This window comes from Idiotropiscis lumnitzeri, chromosome 5 (assembly GCF_059441095.1).
Source record: "Idiotropiscis lumnitzeri isolate Australia: NSW breed Sydney's pygmy pipehorse chromosome 5, RoL_Ilum_1.0, whole genome shotgun sequence".
NCBI classification, from domain to species: Eukaryota; Metazoa; Chordata; class Actinopteri; order Syngnathiformes; family Syngnathidae; genus Idiotropiscis; species Idiotropiscis lumnitzeri.
In genome coordinates this window covers 23,519,516-23,532,532 of record NC_142395.1, presented here as the reverse complement: position 1 = coordinate 23,532,532, position 13,017 = coordinate 23,519,516, and the positions used below count along the sequence as shown (strand labels likewise).

The window sequence follows — 13,017 nt, the reverse complement described above, 5'->3', positions numbered from 1 at the left end:
GGAGGCCAAACTCTTGGGTGTTAATTGTTGTGTTGGCCTGCGTGACTATGACAGAACCAAAAAAATGGCTCACCATCGTGCTCTTGTGTTGTTGATGAGTTTGTAGCTACTTCTCTAACAAAGTGTAAATTCTGGCTATCACAGCCAGCATCAACATAAATAATATTGAATAGTATTGTATTATTATGGTTATTTTGACTTTTTAACATAATGAGATTTTCCGTTGTCTCTTCATGTCCGAGTCAAAATGTGTCAATAAACGTTAGGGATAAATAATTTAAAAGAAATAAATTATCTGTGACATATATTTTCGAATTTAATTTAATATTGAGATTTAATATGCAATTCTTTTTTTCAAGGTTCTCTTTGCATTTTTTTCAACAAAGGCAAGAAATAAATTGTATTAATGTATTATAATAAACAATATAAAATGAATTCTACATAAATATTTAGGTTTTATAGGCTAAAATAAAGGCAAATGAGTATGTATGAGGACGTATGTATGGAATTCATATCATGAGATTTCTTACCGGTCTGCTTTACAGAATCCTTCATACATCATGAATAAATCCTGATACTAACCGTTGTGTTGTGTATACGACACGAGTCGCACAATCAATGCTGTTGTGCCGTGACTGGACCCACCTCGTCCATTTTGGTGCCAGGGACGTGTACTGTCCTTAACAAGAGTCAAACGAAACCGACTTCAGGTGTCAAACGCGCATATCCATCCATCCGCCCGTTTTCTATGCCGCTTATCAGCATTGGGGTAACGTGCGGGCTGGAGCCGATCCCAGCTAAATTACCGTTGTGAGTGATGAAGTTCAAGGTGAGGAAAGACAAGCAGTCACCAGTCACTGGCTTGGCATGCATATTAAATCATTTTCAGTTGGTTTTGGAGCTTCCTGGGCGTGTGGTTTCTTCATTGTCTGAAACTAAAAAAAAAAAAAAAAAGAGAGAAAGTGAGATAAAGTCTTGAGATACAATTTTAATTTTGGCCATGATCATGCTCATAACTCAAAACAATCATACGGCAAATCATCTTTTCCCAAAGCCCCTTCCGACATGTCTAAAAAGCAACATTTGTAATGTTTAATAATTAAAACTGCACTCTATAAAATATTGTTCTTTATAAAAACGTAATAATTAAAAACACCCTTTGCCACATTTTTTTGCTTTAATTCAGTATAATACAAACATATGAAAATGTATTGTCCCCAGTAACCCGCAGTATTATAAAGAATCTGGACGTTATGCGCCATAATTTGTGTTCAATTACCCGTTGCTCGACAAAAAAAATGCTCTTCGTTAGTCCATCTATGGCATTTATGGCAGGCTTAAAAGGGAAAGCCATGTGGTTGTTTTAGATACAAAATATTTTATCTGGTAGTTTATCTGGTCAATTTGACCTGTTCTTTAGTCAAAGTTGGTAACTAAAGTGGAAGTAAGTCTGACAAATTTTCACAGGCTTCTTTGCCTCACCTTTATTCACTTCTGGACTCCCCTTTCGTCGCTCTGTTGTCAGAGTCATCTTGATGTCATCCATGTCTCTACCAGAGATCCCCTTGATGAGCTTGGAAAAGAGGAAAATAAATAATACCTGAGCAGGGAGCAGGAGCGTACTGGGGGTGGGGCCAACCCCCTGGTCGACGTCGATGTACTATAGAGGGGGCATATACTTCAAAGAAAGGTCTGACCAATGGATACAAAAATATTTTGGGTTATGCATAACGAATGGCAGTTGGTTGTAAAAGCTCACTTCATGTACTTTCTAATATGGTTACAAAGCGGGCCGGTGGCCCTGAGATTTAGCACAGCGCTCCCGAGCCGGCGGGATGGGTTTTATCTCCATGTTGGGTGGTCACTGCCAGTGTAAAAACGCCACCAGTTGATCGTGGATGAATAAAAATGCATTTATGTTTGAAAAACGAATGTTCACAATTCCCCCTATACCTCATCGACTTGAAATTTTTAGTGGGAATTGAAACCATCATTTGCCCCGGGCACGTCCCCGGCAGGGAGTTTGCCGAAGCATGACTATGTTCTTTTTGACCGGGAACTGTCAGGTGCTCAGAGCATTGTGAGCAGCCATGAGCTGCCACAACCGCTAGCCTTTTCTTGCTCACTGAACCAAAATGCCGCAGGGGTCTCGTTGCAGACATGCTGACCCACATTGGAAGCGAAAACTTGAATTTTGTCATTTGGGTTTGAAATATAGTTTTCGTGACGTCAGTCATAGAAGTTTTCTGACACCTCCATAGCATGAAGTGTGATTTTGTTCAAATCCATCCATGTTAAAGGTCTCTCTCCTCCTCCTCCTCCTCCCTCCCTTCCGCCCTCTCGCTCTCTCACTCTCCCTCTCTTTCCTGCCTCTCAGTTGTTGCTGCTCAGTGTGCTGTGAGGACCTAGCGCGCATCATATCTCGCCTCCGTTCTCCTCTCCTCTCCTCACCTTCACTGAGCCGCTCCATCCCTCCGCCTCCTCTGCTATGACATCTCACACCAGCTGCACGCTGCCTCCGCCAGCCCGACGCCGCTCATCCGACATGGACATGTGCGCCTGGAATAGCCGCGATTGATCCTCGGGTAGCGCTATTTTTTTGTTTGGTGTTTTGTTTAGCTTTTTGAAAAGATATAACAACGCAAGACGAAAAGGAGGAGGGGGGGCGGCTGTCATCTTTTACCCCCCTCCGCTCCCTTCAGCCAAGCAGAGCGGCGAGGTGGGGGGAAGGCTCGCAGCCAGCTTGGATTTATTTAACAGCAACATGACGGATTTGGAGATGCCGATGATGGGGACGAAGCGGACGAGGCTGATCGTGAGGAAAATGGCCCGACTAAGACGCGACCTCTCACTTCTCCTCCTGACGGGGCTCCTCATCGGGGATTTCTCCTCCTCTGGGGGTGAGTTCTTAAGTCTGCGTGTGTCTGAGCGCTTAAATAATCGGACGGTGCGAGTGAGCGCCAGATCGTGCCATGCCTAACTTGTGTGCGTGCGTGTTCTGCATCGCGAGTCCCCCAACCCCCCCAAAAAAACCGATGTGCACGCTTAGAAATGTGTGTGTGTGTGTGTGTGTGTGTTTGGAGTGCTCAACTTTGAAGTCACATTCTCCTTAATTGCACCAAAGTAGTTCAAAAATGAATCATTGAAGACTTCAGCCCTCACTCTGTGCCGTCACCCCAAATGTGCACCTCAACTGTGGGGGGTGCGGTGGGTGAGCGAAGGGGGGGTGGGTGGCCTGACTGCCGTTCAAATCACATACAACACTCAAACTTCCACACGCAGGGGAAGTTGGTTCTCATGTGCCTGGAGTTTTTCTCTGTTGCTGCGGAGATTCCCCGAGGAGGGATGGATGCTCCGTGTCGGCGGGCCCGCAGTGCTGATGCTGCTCGCTTGTCGCGCTGGTGGGAAGTTGGTGACCAACACGGATGCAGCTTAGTGGGAGGAAAGTGTTAACATTCTCCTTTTGGTGCAGGGAGCTGACTTGTTTTCGTCAATGGCTTCTCTGTCCTGTGCCTCGCCTGCTTCATGCCCGTCACTGTCAGCCTCTCTCACACGCATGCACCAACCTGTCACAAAAGGGTGCCGCTTTTTTTTTTGCATCTGTGTAGTGAGTTAGCCCATGTGTTATTTTTAACTACATTTTATATAAATGCTATTGGGAAGTGAAATGGTTTTAATGGACTAACTGTGCATACGTGAACGTTGGTTTCCAATTTTGGGAGGAAAAAATAAGAGCAGTCGAAGTATTATCCCTTATCCTTCTCAGAGTGATACTACAAACTGAATGGCTTGTTTCCACCGGCAGGCTTCATTTGGTCACCTTGCCTTCAGTGGGTCGTTTTTACTCAATTATAATCCACCTCTTAATACCTCCACGATCACATTGCTGTTATGCTAATCATCAATATGATACAAAACCGAAACATATCAGCATGCATCTGTGCACATCATACATCTGGATATATAATATGACAAAAACATTAAAAATGGAATACATCAGACCCACCAGATGCTGATTATTAAATGCACAGTCTTGTTTTGGGATCACTAGACACATATAATATTTTGTTAGTCAAAGTTGTCTGCAACAGCATTTGCCCTGACCAACCACTCAGATGAAGGAAAAAAATGCTGACATCATTGCAGGCCAGCACCCCGGCCGTATGAGGATGAATTTGAAATCGGATTGATTAAAGTAATGCTAATATTGTAGAGGTTACATAGGCCAGAACGACGGATTTTGAAGGCCCCGGGGGAATTCATTTGACATGGCAACACGCACGGACTGAAATCGGACCATCTGGACGAAAAAAAAAATAAAATAATAATCCAACATCGTTTAAGCCAAGAGACAATTGAAAATAAGGATAATTAGATGGCTGGGAATAAATAAATAAAATTTCATAGAACGAATGCCTACCACTGTTTGTTCCATATGCTGACCTTGTTTCGGCTGCATGTGAAGCAGCAATTACCGTGGCTCAGCACTACGCTAATGGACTAATGGAGTGCTACTGGTCCACCATTCTAGAGGGCGCTAATGCTTGACTTGCTGACCCACACTACATCACTGCATATAAGAAGCGGGCATATTGACAATCACGCTGTCGATTCGTTTAAGCGGTTTAGGAATGAAGCAACTTGTGCCATCCGTTCATCTGTGATTCATCGGCAATCTGTGCAGACACGTTTATGCACATATTTGCCCTCACTGTTCAGCAGCTTTTCCCCAACATTGCAAAGCCTCACAATGAGCTGATTAGATACTGTTCTATATTGTAACCTAAACAACACGACAAAAAACATGTCAAGTCAACCTATTGGGCTATTCTGCAGCAGATCAACAGATACATTTACTTATTTAAGAGTCACACACCCAGAGATGGACTTAAAGGAAATTAAAGGGCAAACAGACATCTGGAAAGACAGAAGGGCGATGGCAATAATTTATTTTGTGTGTCCGCAAACCCCAGATGGTTGCCACCTTTAAATGTGGATGATGCACTTTAAATTCAAAGACGCAACTAATTATTGATTGTCTGGAAATGTCATTTAAAATGGTATGAAAAGTCAAGAAAGTTTAACAATCTTGGTGACATTAAAATGCTGGGATAAGAAATGATCAAATGTCAAAATAGATTAGGATAATTCATATGCTATTATTATATAATTATACATAATTATACTGGTAATGAGCTTTTCATCAGTGGTTGTGATCCTGACAAGTTGGTCTACATGAGCACTAAATCCATATGTATCCGCCTTACTAATGGTAGCATCCTAATAAGCAGCCCGAAGCTCAACGCTAGGCAAAATGTGCTTTCCTTATGAAAAAATAAATAAAAAAAATATAAAAATAATATAATATATATAATAATAATAATAATATATAATTAAAAAAAAATTGTATACTGTACAACTGGGTATAATACTTACCAACATTAATTCAAGCCACAAAGCCACTTTATAATATTGCATAATATTGCCTTTATTAGTCCCACAATGGGGAAATTCGAGATTCGAACCCAGGCCTCCTGGGGAGACTGGGTCCTGAACGCGGCGCCTTAGACCACTCGGCCATCCTTAGAAGTTGGCAACTTGGCAAACAACGCAGTCAATTAGGGTGCATACATCCATCCTACTTAAGAAGTGGAATTATGCACTGCACTTTTTCTAGTTAAAATTATCAAAATGTTTTAAAATATTTCTGTTGAATTTTTACCCCACAATACTTTACCATGGTAATTTTCTAATGTTGCACAAAAGTAAATCATAATTAAAAAAAAAAAAAAAAAAAAAACTAAATCTAATACTAAAACTAAATGTTTTTGAAAAAAAAACTAATAAAAACTACAGAAGTCGCCCTGAAAACTAATTAAAACTAACTCAATTTAAAAAAAACAAAACTAAAAATGAAATCAAAGCTAACCATAATTGAAAATTCCCAAACTATAATAACCCTAGCATGGAGTAAAAATTAGTCATACGATAACAAAGCTTGTTAAAAAAAATCAATTAATAACATAAAAACGGTAAACACCACACACACTGAATTTCTGCTGAGTCAAGTGCCGTAGAAAAAAATATTTTTTTAAAATTTGATTAAACTGTAAAAACGGTAAAATTTCTTTCCATATCAATCAACAGTACTTCAAACGCGCACTGAGTCAATGTCCGTCCCCTGCGTGCAACTCCACTGGCATACTAATTTCACACATGGCGAAACAATTAGTACATTTTAGAAATGAGTCACAAATCGAGATACTAATCTTATCTTAACTTTGATTTATTGCTACAGTTCTTGTAAACTCCTGATTTATGTAGCTGTGTTTGCACGGCACCTTTCTTGTCACTTTTTGCAGCCCAAAGTTCAGTCGAAGACATAAAAGAAACGACATCAAATTGTATTGTAACAGTAGAGCAGTAAACAAACGAACAAACAAATACATAAATATGAGGAGACAAAATAGATAAAACCAATCCACAATACAAGCATAAAAATCCAGATGAATGTATCAAACGACTTTTATTTAATTGATAGTCCATTGTTCTTCCAGCAAAATAATTTTTACTGTGCCGGAGTGTGAAGGCCATAATATCGTATACAGCACGACATTATTTTTAGATTCATGAATAAAATCTCAACTTTTGCACGGGTTTTCTCGGAATTACATTTGCGTTACTCATTGTTTGATTCTGCCCAACAATTTTAAGCCCTATTTCAATTATAAACTCCCCCTTTTGATGCAGCTCAGCAACTCACGTCATCGCCCGTGACTTTACCTTCAGTATGACTCACACACGCTTGAGACGTTCCCGAAGCGTTTTCTGTATAGTTGTTGAAAGCCGACAAATCCAACAATGAGGTAGTTGTGGATGAACAACAAGTTAGACCTCGCGTGTTCATGGGCACGTAAGAGTGTGTCATTTCTTTGAGTGAGTGATTGTGTGGTACTTGAGCATCCTTCTCACAAGAATAAACACACTTGGCTTTTCTGTTTTCCACTTGCACTGCAATTAAAATACTCTCTGTTGGCGGTCACCAACGCGGTACCCGCGGGCACCAGGTAGCCCCCAAGGACCACATGAGTCGCCCGTAAGCCTGTTCTAAAAATAGCTTACCAGCGAGTGGACATTGTGATTTTCTAGGAATGTGATGTGAAGATTTACAGAGATCTATAGAAATAAAATGTTATATATTTGATTTTTAAATCTCAGAAATCATTAAGATGATCAGTGCCTTTATGTAAACAAATGTCATCAATTATTAATGATGACATGTAATAATAGCATATGTATATTATTATTATTATTACACATGTATTAATGTGTATTAATATGAGTGTGTATAAAAATCGATAACCCTTTGCATTAATCGGTGGGAGTAGCTCTGCGTTTCAAAAAGATTGCTGATCCCTGATCTACGGGCATGCTTTCCTAAGATCCCGAATAGCAGGCGCTAAATTGCGTGCACACTCACACAAGCACTGTGATTCTTAAAGAATGGTATGGTGGCTCCCTCTAGTGGTACACTAAAGAATTACTTAATTTATTGCAAATATAATGGACATCCACACCACGGAATACAATCATAATTTATATATTATCAGAGGTGGGCTATTAACAAAATTTTGCCGGTTAGTTGTTCATTGGTCAGCGGCTCGGGTACCCGTCATGTTATTTTAATCGCGCTTCCGTCATCGGTTCAGTCAGTAAATTTCACTGGTCTGCCAAAGTTGAATACATTACATTTTCGAAAATGTCTCTGGAAGATGAAAAATTAAGATTCAGGAGGAGTTGAGATGTTCAGCCTTACACTTGTTGTGTCACCCTACTTTTGTTCTTATACTTCATAAAATGTGGCGAGTAACGTTGCAATTATTCTATGGGAGACTTTGAGCACGCAATGACGAATGGCTCTCGCAGACATATTGCTGCTTCATGCCGGCTTTCAAATGAGAGAGCGCTTTGACAGAAGTTTTAAAAGAGCCTTGGCCTACATACAGTAGATTATAACGTAGGACGAGATGGTAGAAGGGAGGCGAGAGTGTGAAGACAAAGGCAGCGAGAACGAGAATGTTTGCAAGAGAGATTGGGACGGAGCCGCAGACAAAGCGAAGGAAAAAATGAAAATGTATTCCTCAGCAGACACGATTAATCACAAACGACTTTTCCCATCTTGTGCTGCTCTGCTAGTAATGTCTGGAATTAAATAATGACATCATAACGCTGTCCATCCTGAATTTATACCTCCGATTTGTCGGGAAATACGTGGCGGTGGCCTGAAGCCTCGGCAAGCGGGCATATCACATCTGTTGATATTGATGCCAAGCTACAAATGTTGTTTAATGTTTGCAGTCAATGCCGCATGACAGCCTGCAGATTCTGCTTTGTGACTGTCAACTCAAATCAAACAATTGGATATCAGATTACCGCAACATTTTAGGATATATTTAATATGATAAAAAAAAGATTATTTTTTTTTTTACCCAAATGCGGAGAAAATGAGCCTTTTGTGAAAAGAATCTTGTGACTTTGACACTAATCTTGTTTGCTTTTCTGACACCTCATCTTACAAAACAACAAAAAAAACAAGACTGGGAAAGGGCGTTTCAATTATTTAAAGATATACGACTGAGAAACGTGCCGTGAGCGACGCCGACTCCCCACATGGCTTGAGTTGAACACTCCATGAACTGCGCCATTCCGAAATTTAGAATCACCAACATGGGCGCTTCCGGAATCTTGTGTATGCTCAGGTGTCAAAGTTTTGACGCTCCAAGATGTGATTGATAAATTCCAATCAACCAGAACCTTACGAAACCATTAATCAATCGACTAATTGATACTCACTCAAATTCAACAGCTCGTACCAAGTTGACTATCTGATTGTTTTGCCTCAAAGCAATGTCTGCCTACCTCCAGCAAAAAGTGAGCCCAAACGTCAATCTGGCGAGCCGAAAATGATCCAGCACACATCAAGACCCCGAAAGTTGTTGTAATTGGCTGGTGGCAAGCTTTTAATGTTGCTTCTTTGACTCTGCAGTTTGTTTCTCTGTCGCGATTGGTGCAGACGCCTCTCTGTGGTGGGAGCGGAGGGTTATTTCATAACACAGGATTACTCAGCCAGCTCTAAAAATAAGCATGAAATGAACCTCTCGACTGCCGTTCGTAATGAAAGATTGCTCCGTGTGGCTACAAGATAGCCATGAAAACTAATATCCAAATTCAATTTGACAAATTGCTCCAGAACATCAACAGCTATGGTGTATTTTACCAATTCTAATAAAGCATGTGCCATCATTTCCACGGCGAGCGTTGATGGCTGTAATAAATTCTGATATGAAGAAATGACACTTTGTATTTTTGCTGGAAAAATTGATTGCACTTTTAAGTTATGTGTGCACTTGTTGCTCAACAAGAAGTCACCAGCCTGTTTAATAATAATAATAATAATATTTTTGCTGTGTGTCAGTCGAGTTGTCGTGCTCATGTCACACGATCAGAAATCAGGGCCAATTATGTAATTTTCAGCTAATTGGTAAAAAGAGCGGCTTTTAATTAATTAATTAATTGAGTTTTTAACTAGCTGCTCGTCTGCGTTTGTGCTCTGCAGCCACATTGCTCGCGAGTGATGTGTTGAAATGGCCTCAAACTTGTCCGAAGCTTGCCAGTCCTACAAATTAAAATGAACGGGCGGCAGCGTCAAGAGTTGAAAGAGTGACCTGTCAAGGTTAGCAAAACTTACACATTTCACTATTTTGCATTCCAAATTGAAATCTAGTGAGTAATTATTTTGTCTCCCGGAAATGTCTGAATTTGACGAGGCAATTAATCAATTGTGTTTGTTTGGAGTTATACACTCAGCCATAAATTATGCAGCTGCATTGAGTCATACATTTAATTAAGACACATGCTTCTAAATAACGATGTAATTGCGTTGTTTATGATGGACCAAATCTAATGCGCGCCCGTCTGTCTGTCTGTCGAGCTCACTGCCTTTGGAATTAATTGCCAAGATATCGGATTCAATCTCAGTTTTTTTTTTTTTTAATTTTATGTCCCCCAGTTCTTTATTGAACTCATTCCATATAGTATATTGAATGTTTATGAATTTTTGTGGGATTGTTAAAAAAAAAAGGGGGGGGGGGCACTCAGACTCTGGTTGTGGGCCACAAATTGTTTGTCTTGTATTGTCAAACAGGAAATTGGCACTAAATAATATTATATATTTATCTATAAAAACATACAGTAATGACATAATTTAAACCAATCTAAAAAAATTGAAAATATAGATATTTTTTTACTACAATTGACATTATGCTGCCATTATCTCTCCTCTATTACCTTATCAGTACGGCACTGATATTAGTTTTCATCACAGAGGCTAAAAATGATGTCTATGAGTATTGCTATATTGTCTGCATGTGTCACCTGCTTCACCGTTTGTGTAATAAATGCAATCCATGTGGTCGTTAAAAACACACAAAATGTAGTTCACTTTTTTCCTATAATTTGTTTGACAGTAACCTTCAACCGAGAGTGGAGATTTGTTTTTTTTTTTTGAAGAGTATTTACTAATTGCATCAGCCTAACTGCTCCTTGTTATGAAGTGAGATGAGTCACCCGCCACCATGCAGCCATTGTCTTGCGAGTTTGGGCTCTCAAGTCTAAAGCACATAAATCATCAGATTGACGCCTTGTATCTTGAAAAGCTTTTAAATGAAGTCTTAAGTGCCTGTAATCTCAAGGCATCACCGTATAATATAGTAGCTGTATCGTGATACTCTTAGCGCAGAACACTGTGGTGTCATTTATTGTGATTTACTATGCAATTCCCATCCACATATAAGGGTAGGAATGGAAAAAAAAAAAAAAAGATCTACAAATCATCAAACCAGAATATTTCCAAGTCAACATCTATTGACACATAGAGAACACACGATCGGCAGAAACATTCTTGAAGAAGATAATTCCGAGGATCCGCAAAGAAAACTTGTATGTCTGTTCAAACCAGCTGTTCATTTCCCTGCTGCACACTTGTAAGACTTTCCGAGAACATATGGATATCTTATCGGCTGCAGTCATTGGCGTATCCGCTTCATGATGTGTAAAGGTGCTAAGTACCGTAATTTGCACGCAAATGAGAGCCCGAACTGTCAATGAGGTCAGACATTTGAAAAGATACCCTTATCAATGTATTGCCGTCCACCGCTGCGACTTGTCCCCCGGGGGCCTGCTACCCAAAATAACACCGCTAGAAGTAATTTGGTAGTTACTGATCAAGTGATTAGCGCGCGGGGTCAGCTGCTAGGTCGTGATAGGGAATCGGTGCTTTGCCAAAAGACGCTTTAGATCCATTTTGCATGTGATTTTTACATCCAACGGTATCACCTTGCGGCTTTGAATGTGAGCGCTGAGTGCGGCTGAAGGCTCTTTTGCTGCTTTTGCCGTCTTGCTTCGCCTCTTTGTTAGTGTGGCATTTTGTGTAAGCTGCAGGGTAATGGCTGGCTCGCGGGCTAACATTAAGCAAGCTAATGTGTCTGTTAATGTCACATTAGTGTTATTTTAGCTTTTCCCGCACTTAGTCCCATGGTTTAAGGGCATCGTGTGTGTGTGTGTGTGTGGGAGTGAGGCACTCTTTCAGCACACCTACGCTATTTGTGTGTGTGTGTGTGTGCGCGTGCGCGTGTACGTGTCTACACTTCACATATGGAGGCAATAAGTTACATTTCCATTTCAAAGCAATGAGTCAGCAGCGGCAGAAGCTACTTTCATCCATTAATGTGATTTTAGGGAGAAAGCGAGACGGTGAAACATGCAGACGGAAATACATGGAGCGACAATAATTATTACACTCCAGGTTCGTAGAAGATTTCTATTATTCCTGAGCATCTCTATCTCAGGGGGGTCGTTGACGAGCACCTCCCATCTTTTAGTGCCACGCTGTCCCCTACGGTCCATTGGCCCACTTTTAATTATTATTTATTTATTTTTTTTAATTTCCAACCCAATTATCAGGATTGTGCAGTATTTTAATGCAGTTGTCCGTCACGTTGTCTGCTTCACTGGACTGCAAAGTGTGTTGTTAAGTGTTCTGTGTATGAAAGAAAAAAAAAAGGTGAAACTTTGACAGATGCATCATTTAAAGGACAGGCATTCTGCAAGTGTCAGCGTTTGCCTCGATCTTCAAAGCCAAAGTGCTTGAGGTCAGGGTTAGATCTGCGTGTATGTTTTGGAAGGGAATAGTTACAGGATTGTTTGATGCTTGAATGCTCTTTTGTGCGCGTAAACGACCATGCGTGAGCTTTACACACATCTTCTGCTCCGGGTGCATCCATGCAAGATGTAGCCGTGCAAGCTTTGTGCCGTATTCATGTTATGCTACATGTTGGAATTTGTTTACACGTATTGTCTGTTTGTTTACAAAAATCTTCATACACAAGTCCATGTAGAGGACGTGGTTGTGTATTTCTCTGCTGTTTGTGTGCACAAACATGCTGAGAGCAACAATGGAGGCGGAAGATGCCCTTTAGGCTAATCATGTCCTAAAGCCCTTGAGGCAAAATGGAGTGCAGTACCTAGTTACAACTAACAGAGGAGCTGTTGATTTGATCTCAACTAGTTCGCTGGTTAAAGAAAAATGCCAGCGAGAGGAAGTCAAAATGATGTCAAAAAAGGAGTTCATTGAATCGCTAATTGTTTTCCAGAAAATGTACTCACCTGCCCATCCACATGACGTACTTTTTTCCTCATGAACGCTTTCAGCACTCTGTATGCACGAGCGTAGATCAAGTGTTTATTGTTCGAGTTTTTTTTATGATCATTTTAATGCATGTCTGCATTCATTTGCAGTTGTGTTGTTTGTGAACTGAACGTGTGTAACTGTGAGTACTGCACATCTCCATATAAACGTATAAGCCACAGGCAATCGTTCCTAAAAGCGTCGTTCATCCTTTATCCATTTGTAGTGATTGTTAATGGTCGCTAGCAGTCTTAAAATCACACAGGACACTG

At 40.5% G+C, this 13,017-nt stretch overlaps 1 protein-coding gene across 1 annotated transcript in view; it reads left to right on the top strand.

The window, feature by feature from the left end:
• LOC148337336 (CUB and sushi domain-containing protein 1-like) overlaps positions 1–13,017 on the top strand; it is a 377,282-nt gene that overhangs the window by 40,250 nt on the left and 324,015 nt on the right. The window contains exons 2-3 of the mRNA XM_088296642.1: positions 2,378–2,585; positions 2,703–2,900. Coding sequence (XP_088152768.1) covers positions 2,765–2,900 — 136 coding nt within the window. The 5' untranslated portion in view covers positions 2,378–2,585; positions 2,703–2,764. The remainder of the gene's footprint in view (positions 1–2,377; positions 2,586–2,702; positions 2,901–13,017) is intronic.